At 44.2% G+C, this 18,360-nt stretch overlaps 2 protein-coding genes and 1 long non-coding RNA gene across 5 annotated transcripts in view; 1 reads left to right on the top strand and 2 right to left on the bottom strand.

Moving 5' to 3' along the window:
* Positions 1-263: 263 nt before the first annotated feature.
* On the bottom strand, positions 264-7,046 carry LOC122988091. Its single transcript, XR_006404703.1, has 2 exons — positions 6,960-7,046; positions 264-512 (listed from the first exon to the last, which is right to left on the bottom strand). It is a non-coding gene; the product is annotated as an uncharacterized LOC122988091 (long non-coding RNA).
* znf526 (zinc finger protein 526) lies at positions 7,034-14,524 on the top strand. Of its 2 annotated transcripts, none has more exons than XM_044360068.1 (8): positions 7,034-7,239; positions 7,822-8,294; positions 9,382-9,551; positions 10,702-10,797; positions 10,895-11,667; positions 11,777-11,912; positions 11,994-13,619; positions 13,893-14,524. In XM_044360068.1, the coding sequence occupies exons 2-8, from the start codon at positions 7,991-7,993 to the stop codon at positions 14,061-14,063; spliced, it is 3,276 nt and encodes a 1,091-aa protein (XP_044216003.1). In that variant the 5' UTR covers positions 7,034-7,239; positions 7,822-7,990; the 3' UTR covers positions 14,064-14,524. The 2 variants fall into 2 exon arrangements, with proteins under 2 accessions (XP_044216003.1, XP_044216004.1); XM_044360069.1 differs by lacking the exon at positions 7,034-7,239 and adding an exon at positions 7,285-7,402.
* A 265-nt stretch (positions 14,525-14,789) lies between these two features.
* Positions 14,790-18,360, bottom strand: part of cicb (capicua transcriptional repressor b) — a 35,609-nt gene continuing 32,038 nt past the window's right edge. The window contains exons 18-21 of one of the 2 annotated variants that reach the window (XM_044360044.1): positions 18,175-18,335; positions 17,825-17,959; positions 17,001-17,132; positions 14,790-16,878 (exon numbers count right to left, since the gene is read on the bottom strand). In XM_044360044.1, coding sequence (XP_044215979.1) covers positions 16,589-16,878; positions 17,001-17,132; positions 17,825-17,959; positions 18,175-18,335 — 718 coding nt within the window. In that variant the 3' untranslated portion in view covers positions 14,790-16,588. The remainder of the gene's footprint in view (positions 16,879-17,000; positions 17,133-17,824; positions 17,960-18,174; positions 18,336-18,360) is intronic. The other variant, XM_044360045.1, reaches the window with a different exon arrangement.

The following is an 18,360-nucleotide window of genomic DNA, read 5'->3' as shown; positions in this document are numbered from 1 at the left end:
ATACATACTTGGCCAATTAAAATGATTCTGATTCTGATACCCAACATAATCTTATCAGGGACAACATTGCTAGCTAACTAACTTTGTACCCAACTAAAACAATACCTAAAGGAAAATGACTCAGCGAAAAACACAAATTTACGGAGCCCCTAAGGGGGATACACCAATTTTGAACAGGTAATTAATTACTTTAATTTATGAACAATTACAAACATATGGACAACTCGATAGGTATAGGTGGATGTATACAAAATGCAAGCAGAATGGATTACACGTCAGGAAAGAAGACGTTCATTTAATTTTAAAAGAACTAGATCCAAGGGGTGTTGTCCAGATGTTTGGGATAGTGTCCGGTGTGCACCAGTAGCTTGCATAACCCTATCTTTCAGGCGGTGAGCCCCAACAAGGTCTCTGTGTTGTGTTAGGTGAAGAGTACCAGGGCAGGAAGGACAGACAGGGAACAGGACCCCATGTGGTGGTTGAGACAGAGCAAACTTCCCTCATTTATTGGCCTGCAGAACACAAAACTAAATCAGTTTCCAAGGCTTATTGACACATGAATCAAATACAAAATAAAATAAACTTCAGCTGCCTCTTTCGAGAACTACTGTAGTTAATAATTAGCCAGCCACAGCAGAACTTTTACCCCATTTAGCAATGCTCAGTTAAACTAGCGTGCCCATACCACACAACTAGCGATTAGCATACAACATCATTTCAACATTAGATTTACAGGAATGGTTCCGTCCATCACATAATCACACACAGTGGTACAGTGCCCGAGAACACTCCTTACCTTGCAGAACACAAAAAAAAACCAAATCCACAATTGAGCTCCATGGGGGCATTGGTATGTATGCTGACAAGGGGAGCTCTGAGGTTTGCTGTGGAGGTCTTCCTGAGAAAGCAATGCTGAAACTGCTCACACCACATTTTTACATTTTGAAATATCCTTGGCCAGTAAAAGTGTTCTCGAATCTGAGTGAATATCTGTTCAAATCCAAGGTGGCCTGACTCATCTTGTAGAGTTATTTCTACCTCCTCTATAGCTTCTGGGGCAGCACTACCTGTTCAGTGACTCCATGCTGACCATCCCGGATGATGCAATTTTTACCCATTCAGACATTATCAATTTAGTACTGATCAAGTTATATAATCATTCACATTGAAAATTAATCAGTTACTTTATATCATTTGCAAAATCATTATTCTTCTATTTCTGGTCTTTCAGTCTTACTGAATGGACAAACAGTCAAGGTTAGGCATTTTTTTCTATAACATCAGATGTCTCTCAGAATACAATGGTATATGAAACTGGGTGATACAGACGTGTATTTGATGTCCACTCCCATAAAGCTATTGGCCACTGAGGAATGTAAAACATCATTAGTTTCTGGATGAAATGGAGAGTGGGGAATGGAATAAGGGAGAGCAAGATGGTGGTGTGGTCAAGGTTGGAACACCAAGTATATTTGCATGAGGCATGGACAGATGAAATAGGCTAATTCCCTAACGGTCAAGGTTGGGACACCAATTATATTTACATGAAGTACGGATGGGCAAGACAACTCTCTAACAGAAGAGATAATGATTTTTTGATAATCATGGTGGATAGTACCCAAGATAGGTAAATTTGTAAGGTCACAGAGGTACAACGATGGGAGTGGATTAATGTTTGACTCCACAACAAGAGGGGTAGAAGTTAGTATAAATGAATGTGCTTTAATGATACTTGTTAGTTGCTCCATGGACCAGCTCGGTTCACATGTACTCTGTTTGAATTTACAGTGAACCTATTTCTATATCAAACTCTTTGAGATCAATGTGTTTTCTTTTATAAAAAATTAAGCAGTATGGTGAGGACCTGAAGACATCTGGTCCAGCTAAGTTTTTGTCACACAGGGGTACCATCTTTTACCACCAACCTCCTCCATTCTTTTAGGAGGAGAGAGACTTATTCTCCCCAGTCCTCTCTTTCTTTCCTACCAGGTTTGGTGTTCAATGTTCTATAGTGCAGAACTGGCCCTATGATGGGATCATCTTTCTGTCCTGCTCTGATTCCCTGTTTGGTCATTGAAGGAAGGGATTCAGCTCCAACACCTGTGTACGGTTCATGTTGATGTTTGGGTTTGCAGGTTTGGGTTGTTTCCCCAGCCCAACACTCTGCATTACCATCCTCCACCTGGTCGGGTTCCACTAGCACCCCTTTGGCCTGTCTCAGCCTTACTCTCTGAGGGCATGACTGAAGTGCTTTACAAACATCCTGGTAAGACATTCTGAACAGAGCATCCGCATTGGCATTGCATCTCCACCGGCGGTACTGGATGTCAAAATCAAACACAGGCAACCGTAAGACCCATCGTGGCCTGGTAGCATCCAGTTCGGCAGTGGTCATAACATATTTGAGGGGGTTGTTAGCTTTGATTACAGATAAGTCGTACCCATACAGATGGTCATAAAATTTCTAAGTCACTACCCACTTAAATGCTAGAAATTCTAGCTTGTAAGTCAGGTAACGAGTTTCTGCTGGGCTTAAGCCCCTACTGGCATATGCTATCACCTTCTCTGTCCCACTCTGAACCTGTACTAGGACAGTGCCGAGACCATTCCAGAGGCATCTGTCTGTTAAGTAGAGCACCGTGTAGTCAGGTAGCCCAACAACGGAGCCGATGTGAGTTTCTTCTTCAGAATGCCGAATGCCTTTGTGCATTCCTCAGTCCAGAGAAAGGGTGGTTCAGGAACAGAAGGCATCTTTTTTCCCCTCTTTTTCTCTTTGGGGTTGTCAGTGGTGAGACGATACAGGGGTGCAACAAGCTTAGCACAACCCCCCACAAACTGCCTGTAGTATCCTGCAAAGCCCCAAAAACTGCAGGACCTCCTTGCGGCTAATGGGTTGCGGCCAGTCCTTCACCTTGCTTATTTTTGCTGGATCTGTATGAATTCCCTCCGAGGACACCAGGTGTCCCAGGTACTGGACTTCCTTCCTCATGATATGGCACTTTGCAAGGCTTCAGCTTTAGACCATATTCACACAGCCTGTCAAATACCAGCTGAAGCCATTTTAGCTGTTCCTCAAAGGTGAAAAGATAATGAGGTCATCTAGGTAAATAAGGAGATGTGAGAAGTTCGAATCTTTGAAACACCAGGTCATCAACCTCTGGAATCTTGAAGGCACACTCTGTAGGCCAAATGGCATCCTGTTGGCATATAGACCCATATGTGCTGAAGGATATTTTATGCTTGTCCTGCTCCGCTACCTTTAGCCTAGCATGGATGCCGGTTTGCTTGTCGCGCTTCTGTCTCCTCGTGCACCGCTTTCTGTGTTCCCTTGGGTGGTCGTTCTCGTAGGGCGATGCTGAGGTCTTGCAGCCTGGTGCATGGAGCAAGCCAAAGCAACGCAGATTCTCCCGTGTATCATGTAGCCTCCCATGTCTCCACTGTGTTACTGTATATCACACAGTATATGCACAAGCACACTAGACTACCGTATATGACAGTTGTGTTTGACATTTTTTTTAAACAATGCGGTAATGATGGAAATGAGCTCAAACCCGTGGTAGGCATCATATGACCATGGTATTGCAGTAATGCATTTATCGTCACAGCCCTAATCTCTGGTGCTACAGGAATTTAATTTCCTGTAATCAACACATATTCTAAATCCTTCTTTGTCACAACCACATTGTGCAAGGCATAGGGTCTTTTGCTGGGGTGAATTATGCCAGCTTCCTCCATGTCTTTTAGGAGTTTACAGACATCCTGCCACTGGGAAGGTGGTATTTTACAGTATGGGAGGCGGAAGGGCTTTGGATCTATCAGGGGAATCTCATGTTGTACTGTTTTCATGTGTCCAAAATCCATCGAGTGTTGTGAGAAAATATCTGCATTCTTCTCCACCACTGACGAATACTTGCTCCTCTTCCTCAACAACAGCTCCACCGAGATCCACACAACAGGGTAGGGTGTATCCTCCAGGATTTGGGCAGACGACCTGGTCATGGCTTTGACGCACTTCAGACTCTGCACACTCCACATTTTGTTTCTCATCATCTGGCTCTTGAACACTGACTGTCATCTCTCCACTGTAACACATCCCGAACAAGGAGTGCATCTGCCATATGAACATGTGCTTTGATCAGTCCTGGTTGTGGAGATAAGTTTGTGACTCTAATGGGAACATGTGATTTTTCACATAAGCAAGAACCCTGCCCACCACAAAGCCCTCCGGCAGCTGGGAGCCTGCTTGGCTCTTGACAAGATCAGTGTACGTCTTTTGTCTGCCACAATGGTAGCGCACAAACATGGCTCCTCCACTCACATTCTCTGTTCCTGGGTGTTGGAGAAATCCTGTACTTGGTCAATATCTGTCCAATAATATTTTAATGAAGAATAAAGATGAAGAAACTTCACAGGCTCCAGTTGATTCTTACTTAAATATATTAAGTTTACTGAAAACAAATATCTGACATCCTGCCTTTGGCACAACATATACATGGATGCAGTCTCACCAAAAACTTAAAGGATTACAGCAAGCAGTCAGTTCTTATAGTATAGCACAGATAATGCAACCTGAGAGGAGGGAACACTTGGGAACACAGGGTCAGAGTGAACTCAGTCTTCAATCAGGATTTTGCAATCAGAGTCCCCGCTGAACACCATGTATGGGTTGGACAGGTTGGACATAGTCAACCCGTAAGAAGCCATGTGGTGGAATGTGTGGGATTGCATATTAGCCTAAATGTGATAAGCAGGGTTTTGAACAGCTTGTGATCCAAAACAGCATTTGAGGGATATGCTGGTTGGCTTGTATATCTGGACACACATTATTGGAAGGAGTGGGGACAAAGGCTAGTAAAGGTTGCCCTCCTACCTGAAGATGGTGTACTGAGGATGAAGGGGCGTGCATCCCATACAATGGGTGAGGGAGTGTAGGATAGGTGGTGGGATGGGAGTTGCAGTTTGCTACTGGGATAGGCACTGTTTCTATAGCGCTCTGGATGCTCACTGTGGGGCCATGCATAGTAACTTGCGGGGCATATTTTGAAAGCACCTGGAGCAGGTAGTGAGTTAATTCCTGGAAGCATATAAACTTGTGGTGGGTGCAACTGCCTGGGATCATCAGGAATTATAGAGCTGGATGGCATGGCTGTAGTGGCTGGATGAATATGAAGTGTGGCTGCAGGGGGACTGAATGGAGTCAGAGAGGCATTCTGACCTTGGGAGCATGTATTGTTAGACCCAGGCCCTGAACACTTAAATGGTTAGTGGGCATGAAGGCACAGCTGGGGGGTGTGGAGACATGACTGGTTGTAGCTGGTGGCTGCGCACTAGCCACAGGGCCCTGAACATTTACATGGTGTCAGGGCACAGCTGGTTGCTGGAGGGGTGAGTACACTAGGATATAAAAAATGACCAGCATTGGGATGTGTAGGCTCATAATTTGGGGGGGCATGGCATTCAATGTGGCATCCCATGGCGTTGACCTCTGAGGCTGCTGGGGATGATGTTGTGGGGACTCATGGAGACTGCACACCTCCCCCCATGCTAATTATTGTTTAGTCCGAAGCATGAATTATCTCATCATTGTCAGCCCTTGGTCCTCTTTGATAAGGAGGAGTGGTATAGAGTTTGCCTCACTGCAGGGGGGACTGCGAGGAGTTTTCATAGTGGCTCTGCATGTTTTGACTTTTGAGGTAATGTAGTGATGGAAGAATGTGAGGCGATAGATCAGTGTTGTGCTATGAGTTGGCTGGGAGGGACACAACAAACACAATAAAAAGCTCCAGTGCTACAAGCACCACAGTATGTGCATAATTAACTCAACTTTGCATTGAATATAGTTTTCAAAGAAAAGAGCAAAAAGATTTTTTGCCACAGTGTAATTCTCTAAAAATAGTTATAACACCCATTTGCTTCAATATTCAATACAAAAAACAAAAAAAAAACCCTGAACATTGAGGATATAACCGACGGAGGTGTATACAGTCGACAAATAGTCTGCTCGCCCTGTTGTAAACCACCATCTGGGGCATGGCACCAAAGATATAACCCTATCTTTCAGGCGGCAAGCCCCAGTGAGGTCTCTGTGTTGTGTTAAGTGAAGTGTACCAGGGCAGGGAGGACAGAGGGAACAGGGAACAGGACCCCATGTGGTGGTTGAGAAAGAGCAAACTTCCCTCATTTATTGGCTAGTGGAACACAAAACTAAATCAGTTTCCAAGGCACTTATTGACTCGTGAATCACATATAATATAAAATAAACTTCAGGTGCCTCTTTCAAGAACTAATTACTGATTAGCCAGCCACAGCACAACTTATACCCTGTTTAGCAATGCTCAGTTAAGATAGCTCGCCCATACCACACAACTAGCGATTAGCATACAACATCATTTCAACATTAGATTTACAGGAATGGTTCCGTCCTTCACATAATCACACTTGGAACAAGCGTGCTGCATAAGTTTATAACACAGATAGTGATCTTAATGGTTTAGACTAAGCGTTTTCAGTGGTACAATGCTCGGGAACACTCCTTACCTTGCAGAAAACAAAATGTATGGTGGCTGTCGAGGGCCAGTAAGGTTCAAAAGTATGGCAGAGCAAAAACAGAAACATATATTTTTTTAAAAAACACAATAACGCCATCTGCTGGCAAACATATAACTATCTCCCTTACTTATAGTTTTTTTTTTTTTTTGCCCATGTCTGTAGAGGCTATGGAGAACAAAAATGGTATAAGCATGCATAAATAAATAAATACATAAATAAATGTATACATTTTGGTAATGAAAAAGACTATTTCTGTATTTTTACATTTATTTATTTATTTATGCATACATTTATTTATGTATTTATTCATACATAAATAATAAATTGTCATTTTTTGTTCTCCATAAGAGGCTCCGTACGAAATACTCTTAACAGTCGACAAAAAACTACAATGCCCATCAGTAAAGTACCGTTTATGATTGACAGTCGGGCCGTCCAATCGTAGATTCTGAAACATTGCGAGCTACCGCATTGGGCGGGGACTAGTATCACAAGAATGGAGGCGAACGGCGGGCAAACGTTTCATTACACGCTTTGAAATGCATTTTCCCACGGACACCTTGCATTTTTTTGATTTCCATGCCGTAGATGATGACAAGGGACTAACGAGGGACTAACAGGAGGACATACGGGCGTGTGAGCGAAGCGTGATGTCCGCACAAGGGATTGTCCAACGAGAGTAAATGAGAGGTAAGGGGAAAGAAGGGCCCGCCGTCGTAGCCGGAGAGCTGCGGGGAAAAGTGGGTAGCGCCGCCTGACGGACCGCCCGGCGAACCGGGCAGCCGCTGTCAGGATACCGCGGTGCCGAAAAACAGGTCTGCAATATCGGAGGGAGCGCCGCCAACAGCTCTCCGTATGCCATCACACGCTGTAAACAAAGATATGAAGCACATTTGTGAGCAAAATCAGAGAAGTCGAGGGTTAGCAGATAAATTAATTGATAAGTTTGTCTGCTACTGAGTGGTTGTGGCACTGCTAATAACAGAGGGCCATCTGTTAGCTAACGGCTGGAAATTGCGATGTTATTATTCGGATTTGTTCCATTATGTCTGTATAAATACCTCTTGGTCCTGTTTATTGTACAAAATAATGAAAAATATAACGCTTCAGTTGGCGTTGTGCGACAGAAAGATTTAAATCAAATGTTAATCATTTACATGGCTGCCAAGGCTTGCACAACTGTTGATTTATGTATTGATTTAGCAGATATTGGCCAAAATAGTTCAGTGTTACTTTATGTTAATGCTGTTTTGTTCTGTTTGTTTATTACAGGTGTATTTTTATTCTGGCCTCCTGGACGAAAAATCCTCATTCATTGGACATAGCAGTGAATTTGTGGTTAACTCTCGCTGCCTGATCACCCATCACACACAGTGAATGACAGCCCTTTTTATGATACACTTGCAACATAGATAAGACAACACACACACACACTACAAGCATGGCTGAGCAACAGGAGGAGGCAGAAGGTGTGTATGTGGAGCACCAGTACATGTGCAGTGAGTGTCACCAGCTCTTCAACACCCTAGAGGATGTGCTGGTCCATCAGCAGATTCACACTGGCCAAGAAGGAGAAGGGGAGGGGGAGGCAGAGGAGGCCATGACCATCCAGGGTGTCCCAGAGATGGGGCAGGGCCAGCAGTACCAGTGTCTGGAGTGTGGGACGCTCCTCATAAACCCAGAGGAACTGCTGCAGCACCAGGAGATGCACATGGGAGAGGCTGGGATGGAGGTGGAGCAACAAGGTGAGAGATTTTTTGAGCAAGTATGAATACTTAAGAAACTGGGGTGTGTTGAAATTTGATTAAACTGTGACTTCACCCCAGGTCTGAGCCTAACCCACTTCATAATTTTAAAAAATGCTAAAAACTGAGCAAGGGGCTGAGAGGGAGCAGGTGGGGGGTTCAGGAGGGCAGGAGTTGCTCAGTCACCAGTCACATCCCCTGGCCAATAATAATAATAATAATAATGATAATAATAATAATGATAATGATGATGAGAGGAAGACAAACAGTGCAACAACATTTAAACAGGTTAGAAGTCATTTTTAAATAAACCTCTCTGTGTTTAACTTGGTTTATTTTCACATGAAGACAGTTTTAGCTTCATGAGCTAACAGTAGCACTGACCTGCTGGAGGAAATCTCTCCATCTGTGACTGTCCACGGGAGGAAACTGCTGAAACTGCTGGAATCCACAAAAACAACAGAAATCCTCTTTGCATTTCGTCCTGTGGATCTTTAACTCTCCAGCTGTCTGTTCTTGCAGTTATCAGCGAAAATCTTGTTTCAAAACATTAAGCTGCTGCTCCGCAGTGGACAGGTTCTGTTATGGTGGAGCTCCGGTTACACTGCGATTTTATGTTTTAATTAAAACAAGATTTTACCAGCTGATAACTACATGAACAGACAGCCGGAGAGTTAAGAGCTGATTTTCAACAGCAGATGACAGGTTGAGACACTTTCAACCCATGAAATGCTGATTTCTATAAATTTGGTGTCAATGTCAATATTAACAGCAACACTGATGTTTCATCATACAGTCATAGGATTTAGTGTACATCTCCCAAAACACGTATTAGTGTGCAGTACCTCTTTAACTTAGATTGGCAGTGTATGATGCAACATGATGCCACTCTGTGCAAGTGAATTTAAGCTGTTTGATAAGAAAATGTATTTTTGCATTGTAATAATGCAGTCATATCAGAAGAAGCAAACAATTCTCTGTAAAGATAACTACAATTTCAACTCTTTGATCAATTTTAGTTTTTCATTTTCATGGCTATTAGTAAAACAAAGAGACAACTCTAACTGTGTGTATGGTTGTTCCTCAGAGCTGTGTGAAGTTCTGGAGACAGAGGAAGCCGGGTCCGATGCTCAGTTGTCTGGACCGGTCCAGTACCAGTGTCTTGACTGTCTGGCACTGTTTGACTCACCTGAAACCTGGCTGGAGCACCGGCGGACCCACAGCAGGAGCAGTACACACAGTAACACCGAGACCACGGTAAGAGATCAAACATCAGGCGGAAACGTTCATGAGAAACTGATTCAGATGCAACTTTAAAACATTTTTGCTCGAATCTGGGAGGTAGAATTAATTTCCCTTTTACTGTGTTAATACAAAGGCAGCCTTTCTGTCATTGTCTCAATATTTGATAATTTAATAAACTGACTGATGCAGTTCCTCAGTAAATTGTTGGTGCCACACCAATGGATCATTTGGTGGTGGACATATCTTGGCTTCATAACACAGTCCAAATTATTTTATCTGTCAAGATAAATTGCTACATGAACTTAGTTCAGTTGCACCAATAACATGTTATTGCACGGTAACTGAAAAACAAACCATGCATATTGAGCTACAGTAGTTAGTGATGTAGGCTATATTCTGCAGACTTATTCACATCCTAGTACTACATCTAAATTATCAAGTGTATTACATTATTTATTTTTTGTCCTAGACAATCAAAGCAGAGTTGGTCTGCAGTATGAGGTGTGAAAAACACATTTTGACACACAAACTGGCACTTAATAATACCAGGTCGAATCTCATTGTAGAGGAGTAAGATTTACAGTGAGACATGTATAGAGAGGAATAGCAGTAATATTCTTATATTTTCCAATGTGCTGAGTCATTCAGTTAAGATATTTGTGCCCACAGTCTAAAACCAGTGTTAGTTTCGATTAGTGTTTCCCTACAAGTTCTAAATCAAGTACTCTGAGAAATCTCTGGATGACACTTTAAATATTTTTTATAAGAATGGAAACGATGAACCATTTCTGACTTTGCATTCATTACATTCAGATCTGTCCTGTACACTATAGATTGCATTCAGACAGCACCAAAGTAAAACATTTATCTCAGTGACTCTCTGATTTGGGTTGTACAGGCCAGCACGGATCAACATGCTGCGACTGCACCGTAATTCTAGAAAATATTACCTTGAATGAGCATCACAGGCGAAATGCAGACATCCAGTCTTCAAAGCATTTGATAACCTCCTAAAAGAGATGACTCAAGAGTGACCGCAGTTCTAAACTGTCAGCATATTCTAAAATTAATGAGCAAATATCAGGCGGCACTTACTTTTTGTCGCACTGCATTCATGATCTGTAAAAAAATTCATAACTTGTGTGTGTTGTTCCTGAAACAGGAGTATGTGCTACAGCCTGATGGCACCGTTGTTCCTCTGAACAATGTGCAGAACTACGTGCTGAGTGAACAGCAGGCTGGGGAGATTTTGGCACAGGTATTTGGATTTAAACAACATCATAGAGGCATTTATTCCAAAATAAAATGAAGGGTTGGAGGTTTCATGGTCATAAAATTCTCTGTATCTGCTCCAGGTACTGGCCCAGCAGCAGCAACAACAGAAGAAACGTCAGTCTCCCTCTAAACCTTCCACACCCGCCCGCTCCGCCCTGTTGCCTCCAGTGACGCCGACCCCCGGCTCTGCCACCATGCACCTCCAAATTCTCACAGCTCAGGCCCTGGCGGACAGCTCCACCACTCCTGCTCAGCGCCGCTCCAAGCTGCCCCCTCTGTTGCCTGCTGTGGGGCGAGGCTCCTCAGCAAAGCTGGGGGTCCTGGAGAACGGTGTCCAGAGACTGGAGTTAAGGTTGGCCCCCAGGGTCCAGGATGACACCCAGCAGCAGCCAACAGAGATGGTGGTCATCCACCCTTATGAATGCTCAGAATGCTCCCTTCTCTTCCAGACCCCAGAGGACTTTCTCCAGCACCAGGGGGAGCACTTCCTGGGTCAGGACAAAGAGAGTGGTGAAGCGGGGGTCATGACTGGCTTTGAAGAGGTGCGAGGGAGAGAGGAAACTGCAGAAAAGGTGGAGGACGTTAAGATTAGAGTAGCGGAGAAGAGAGCGGCAGTCTGGGCCAAGCCCCAACAGTGTGAGCTCTGCAACCGCACCTTCACCTCCATCAACCGGTTGACTGCTCACAAGCGTGTGCATGAACAGGGCACGCACGAATGCCCAGAGTGCGGCAAGGTCTTCAAGAAGGCAACATCACTGCAGACGCACATGCGCACTCACTCGGGCGTAGCCAGGTACCTGTGTGTGGACTGTGGTCACGGTTTCACCACTGAGATGACTCTCATCATGCACAGGTAAAAGGCTCGAGGACATCACAGCGGCCTAGATAACAGCGAAAAGCTGATGATGAAGCTTTTGATTCTTTTCTTGTCCATTTAATTTTTCCATCCTTGTGTCTTGCAGGAAGTCCCACACTGCAGACCCTCTTCACAAATGTCAGTTCTGCAACAAAACCTTTACCAACATGACCAAGTACCTCTACCACCGTCGAACCCACCTCAACCAGGATACCCCTGGCACACCCGCCCCTGTCTCCATGGTAGTAAAATAATCATACCCCCTCCTAATTGTTAGTATATATGTATATTAATGTCTGACATATACCTGTTGTCTTCTCTAGGTCTCAGCCCCAAGAAGAGCATCTCTCTCTGCTCTTGCCATCCTTCAGAGAGCGAGAGAGAAGAAGAATTCTCACACTGACAAGTCAAAGATAAACCTGCTGGCCCCTCTCACAGAGGAAGAGATGGAAAAATTGGGAGAAGATTCAACACACAGTTCCCAGAGCAAAGTGGAAGGAAGTGAAGTGGAGAAGCAAGGGGAGGACATGGACGTGGAGGTGTCTGCGTCACTTGAAGGCAGTAATGACACCGCAAAGGTTGATGGTGCTACCAAATGTGGCTTAGCTACGAAATCTGCTCCCTTGAATGACACTGGTGTAGAAGTCACGTCCAGCTCCTCTGGCTCAGTAGAAGCTGCTCCAGCTGCATCATCAGATAAAGGACCTTTCTCTTGTCGTACATGCTCTAAGACGTTTCCCTCGCAGCTGCAGCTAGTTCACCATCGACGCAAGTCACATGTCACAGAGCGCAGCTTTATTTGTGCCATCTGTGGCAAGTCTTTTAAGAAGCAGATCCATGTGCGCAACCATATCCGTACACATACCGGCGAGCGCCCATTCCAATGTTCTGACTGCGGAAAAACCTTTTCATCTCTAGCCAATCTAATGCGGCACAACCTCATTCACTCTGGCGTGCGCCCGTACCGCTGTGATGTTTGCCACCGCTCCTTCTCCCAGTCCTCCAACCTCCGTCAGCACAGCCTGCTGCACTCCAATGCTGCAACCCTGTGCTGCCCGGACTGCCCTGCCACCTTCCGCTGGCCCACCAAGCTAGCAGCACATCGCTACACCCAACACCCAGGAGCTCCGGCCCCTTTCCCATGTCCCCACTGTGAGGCTGGCTTCCTGACCAGGAGGCAACGAGACAGCCACTGTCTGGAGCTGCACCCCACCCTGGTACAAGCTGGTGCAGGGACAGAAGTGAGTAAGGACACCCACATGCAGGGACAGTTGAGCAAAGAGCTCACCTCAGAGCCCTCCACTTCAACCACACTAGAGACGGAGCCAGAAGATTCAACAAATCTGGTGCGAGGGGGCCTAGACTGCAACATTTGTGGGAAGAAGCTCAATTCTTCTGCCAACTTGCGACTTCACAGACTGAGCCACTTCGCCTTGGGCCCTGGGCGGCCGCGCTGCACCTCAGGGAAGCGGCCCAAAGCCCACCAGTGCCCCGTCTGCGGCAAACTGTTTGTGTCTTCCTCTGGAGTCGCACTTCACCAGCGGGTTCACACTGGTGAGCGCCCATTTCCCTGCCAAGTGTGCGGCAAGCGCTTTCGTCAGAACACACACCTGCGGGAGCACCTGCGCACGCACTCGGGTGAACGTCCATTCCGCTGTGAAGTGTGCGGAAAGGGTTTCATTCAGAGTATGCACCTGGCCGAGCACCGTCGAACACACACAGGCGAACGGCCGCACGTATGTCCTCAGTGTGGTAAAGCCTTCAAGACCTTCTCCAACCTGAGGAACCACAAAAAGACCCACGCCAGGCAGCAGAGGCTGGATGGAGAGGCTGCTGCCCAAGCTGCCATGGAGACCAGCTCTGCTGTGGCAGTAGTTGACGCCTCGGCTGTGGAACTAGCTAACGGGCAGCCTCAGCTCATCCAGATCCAAGCCTCAGATCTTCAGCAGGTCAGAATGGATTCCCAAATCACCTCATCGCTAAAAATCATATTACCATTTGAAAGTACTGATTACATGAAAATGACATGAGCTGGTTTGCGTAGGAACTAAGCTTAGTCCTGTCAAGTAAACCATTAATATACGGTGGACTTTTGACTTTTAATAGTTGAAAAAAAAAATAAGTCTGGATAAAGTTTAATCAGCCTAGAAATTTGTCTGTGCACACATTCTGAGTTGATAGTTAAAACTAAACTAAATCTGAATTCTGTTTCCTCCTCATAGGCGCAGGGCACCCCCACTATCATGTGTAATGAGTTTGGTGAGACCATAGCCATCATCGAGACCAGCGAGGGAGGAGCGCTGCCTCTGGAGCAGGCCTTGGAGATCTATCACACAGCTTTGGAGAACGGCCTCGCCATGGACACGGTCGCTGTGGACGGACTGCAACTCTGAGGACCGGCGGCAGTCGACAAAAACAAGAATTAATTCTTGAGAACTATCACTGAATTGATGAGTCTAATGCTAGTCTTAAAACTGACTGAAAGAAAGACTAATTAACTACTGAGCAGTTCAGAGAACCAGATAATTGCATACTGGACATAAATACTATAAAACAACAAAATTCATAATAAGTTCAGCAAACAGACCAAAGTTTCTCTCCTTTACAAAGAAGGGATCAGTATTAAAAATCGATTGAAATGATAAAATACTAAAATTAAGGATACAGCTTTCATCATGAATTAAGGACCATTGGTTGTGCCTCAGATGACATTTGTCATCTTGTATGATTCATTTTCTCATTTATATGAAAAGGATGTGATTTTTTTTTTCCTCTTTAAAAGGTTTCGTCATGCTGTTGAAGCAAAATATTCTGTTGTAAAAAGGTGAAATCAATAAATGTTTTTTCAAGATCATCAGCGGTCTCATTCAGCACCACCATATAACGAGGTGGTGCAAACTTTTCTTTCATAAGCAGCTGTTAATGTTGGGCTGGAATGCTGTTGCAGTGTTTTGCATTTCTGCTTAAGGAAAACCCATTTTTCACATTGCCAGCAATAAAATCACTTTAATTCAACACCTATTTTTATTTGCATACTGAAAGATACAGATACAAACTTAAATTATTCATATAAATTCCTCTCGCATACTGGAACAGCAAAACAAGAAGTATAACACAAAAACATTAATAGCCATATTTATTATTGTTTTTTCCATTTTATGTGTTTTACCTTCAGTAATGGGCATCTTAAAAGTCAACTTATGTTCAATGACATTTTTCCTTATCAATAATATAATGAGTCTACTGACTCTACAGTAATTATTTACAACACAACCAAGTCTTGCACAAAGACACAACCAGTATTATATCCTACCAGCTCTCTTTGATTCATTACCCTCCCCTCACTTCCCCCAGTTTTCTCTCCGCCCATCTAAAAAGGTCTGGAGAGAGCAATAAAGTGACAAAGGGAGGAAGGAGGGAAGGAAAGAGGTGGAGAAAGGAGATGTACAAGTGTTGAGGCTATAGAATCAAACTTAACGGGGGACAGAGAGGCATACAGGGTTGTCTAAAAACATACGGCTTATTACTGTTAAAAGAATATAAAGGTCCACGTTTTGTTTGTCTTCCTCTTTGAAATGAACAATAAAAATAACTGCACCGCAGCTCCTTGCTGAGGTGAGAGGCCAGTCGAGGGAAGACTACAATGGAGGAACTGTACAGGTGTGAAGCAGCATGTGTCACCTGCCTCCAAAATTATATATAAAAAAAAAAAAAACACGAGTAAAAGTCGGCAGAAATGAAGGAAACAACTGCCAGCAATGAGAACAGAACTGAGGACCAATCACTGCAATGATATGAGGAGTAATAATAGCCATAGGAATAGTACAACAACAAACTGAATATGACAATGTTAAATTCAAATCAAAATATTGTTTAAAAAAAGTTAATAAAACTGCTTGGCAATAGAGGATTTAAGGTCTTATCAGCCTGACCTCTACAACAAAGAGCCAGGATGTGCCCATTGACTCTGACCCACCTCCTTCCTTCATGGCTAGCGAATGAGAGGCACAGGAATGCTTGGTTCCCACCTACTGGCATGTGCTAGGGTCAGTCGCGAGAAGGGAGGACTTGGCCAGACAGGTAATTGCAGGAATGATGGCACTGCCAGAAGTCCACTTAAGTTTTAGTCAATTTTTCAGTCACTCCTAGTCGACCTCTCCTGAAGGTCTACATTTGAGTAATACAACTGAGCAAAAGAACCGGTGAAAAGATCTTTCCAGGTCCATAGCAATGGGTACTCTGTCAAATCAAATAGTTTCTGGCTGTTGAGGGCCCAGCCCCCTAATGTCAGCAGAAACAAGATACAAGCGTAAAACAGTTTAAAGTCTACAGGTTGTTCCTCGAGCAGCAATTTACTGCTTTCCCCTCCTCTAACCAGATTTAAAACAAAACAAATATCAAAACATAAACCGTAACGTCCTCTATTTTTAAACCCGCTGACTTTTCACCGTCTCAGAAGGGGGTTAAGCTGGTCTCCGCGTCCAAAACGAGAACCCTTTCTTCAAGGCGAAAGAGTGCAGCTGTACACAATGGTCCTTCGTTCACTGGCATCAATGGGAACTTTTCTCCAAGGTGGTAAATACAGAGTGCTGATTCAAGTGCGGGAATTAAGAGTTTGCAGGGTGTGTGTATGTGTGTTGAGGTGGTGTTACGTGGTAGTTTTGTGCCACTGGTTTTTCACGTGTCCTTTTTTTGGTACAAGGGAATCACATTACAAAATAAAAAGTCCCAGCATTGCATACAAATGTCTCTCACTCTCAAAGGTTGGCTGCTGAGGATGGAAAGAAACCAGTAACTGACCAGTGGAGAGTATGGCCAAAAAAAAAAAAAGAAAAGTAAAAAGCGTGAAAGCGTGTTGGGGTTGGAAAGACGTGACTTCAGCAGTCACTGACTGGTCAATTGAACTTGTCAGTATTCCTCATCTAGAAGAGTCCTGCGAATCACGCGGGTCCTCTGGACTCGCTTCTGTCCCGTGCTCCACTTCTTCATCCTGCAGGTCCCCACCTCCTCTCCCAGATCCCTCTCCTGACTGGGAACCAGAGGGTCCAGGCAGGGAGCAGATTGAGTCAGGCATGCCTAAACCAGAGGAATCAGAGGGGGCAGCCGTCTGCATGATCTTCTGCCGGACCTCTCTGATCTTCAGCTGCAGACACACCTTTGTGGGAAATATATCGGAGTATCTCGTCTGGAAGGCTGCAGTGGCCTGAGCTGGAAGCAGGATAACAAAAAAAACCCACAAATATATGTCGTCAAATGGAAACTCATTCTGAAAATGCTTGTATATAAAAAGGTGTGTGTATGTGTGTATAGATGTATCATTTGTGTCTAACCTGATGGAAAGAAGCCCTGCTCCTGGAACAGCTGCATGACCAGGGCTCTCCTCTGGTCCAGTGTGCGTCGCAGGGAGGAGTACGGCACTTTTTCAAACTCCAGTTCTGCCAGGATGTCTTCTCCGTCTGTGCCTGAGAGAGGGACATACAGGTGGAGGAGCTGAGCCTTCAGGAAAACTAGTTACAATAATGATAAACATCTTTGTTCATGATATTTCAGGTCTCATCATCTTTGGTACACTCCATGTGGTGGGATCAAGCAGGAAAAATACAGTTGGATAAAACATTTCTGATTCGTCAGTGATTCCTATCTGACCCATATATTTTCAGATTCCTAGTCAAACTAATCCTAACGTCTCTTTTGGGGTTTTTTTGGCCTGCAAATTTCTCCATTCCTTATTTAAATAATTACACATTTTTGCTGTTGCATACTGTGAAACAATATTAACTAAAAGCTTTTTAATACAAGCATGCCACCTTTGCCCTGCAAGTAATTGGATGTCTACGAGTGTTAACTGTGTCTTTTCTATTTCCTCATTAAAACGATCAATTTTAAAACCAAGCCAACCACAGAGGAGAAATTTATTTCAAAATTCAAGGATTACAGGATTACAAACAATGAAAGCAAAGTGCAAAAACTGCGTATACAAACCTTAATCCCCTCATACTACAACTCTACCCTCTACAACCTGCATCATCTGCCCAAAATAAACATTTAATTTAGAAATCATTTTGTCAATAGTAAATTAATGTATGAAATGCATTTGTCTGTGCATGTAGCATCAACTCCATTTACTTCAATCTTGCCCTTTGCTGTGTGTTACCTGGTCTGTCAAAGGTGAAGATGTCTCCCTCACACTTGGCGGCACTTTTAGGCGTGTTGGGCTCAGAGCTGCAGCTTGAGCGCCGCCGACTCTTTCTCTTAGGAGAGACTTGATCATCAGTGGCTGAGTCCAGATCTGGGCAACACAGAGGAATCATTAAAACCCAGCACACAAAGTGACATTTATATCAAATTACATATTTATTTTAAGGAGTAAAAGGAGTATTGTAAAACTTAAGTCAATTAATGCTGTGAATATCTGCTGTTCGCCAGATGCTTGCACATTCATGAACTACCCTACATCTAACATTATTTATTCAGAGTATGATTAAATGCTTTTGTGAGTGAGACCTGTTGAGTTCTTTCTCTTGCGGCGATAGCTGCCTAGAATGGCGCGGGGTGAAGTGGCCAGACTCTGCAGGGTGGGTGAAGGAAGGACCTCCTCAGGCCGAAACTCTGGTAGCTCGGCAAAGCGCTCCTCGAAATACACCTCTGACAGCACCCTGCCGGACCAGCACACACACAAACACACAATAC

Source organism: Thunnus albacares, chromosome 8 (assembly GCF_914725855.1).
Source record: "Thunnus albacares chromosome 8, fThuAlb1.1, whole genome shotgun sequence".
NCBI lineage: Eukaryota > Metazoa > Chordata > Actinopteri > Scombriformes > Scombridae > Thunnus > Thunnus albacares.
The sequence above is the reverse complement of the archived record's forward strand: the minus strand, read 5'-3'. Positions and strand labels throughout refer to the sequence as shown.

Excerpts from the sequence above, each read along its gene's own strand:
- znf526 (XM_044360068.1), top strand. The coding sequence starts at position 7,991 with ATGGCTGAGCAACAGGAGGAGGCAGAAGGTGTGTATGTGGAGCACCAG. Across the intron at positions 9,552-10,701 it reads ACAGTAACACCGAGACCACG|GAGTATGTGCTACAGCCTGA; the intron begins GTAAGAGATCAA and ends TTCCTGAAACAG. Across the intron at positions 11,668-11,776 it reads ATGACTCTCATCATGCACAG|GAAGTCCCACACTGCAGACC; the intron begins GTAAAAGGCTCG and ends TGTGTCTTGCAG.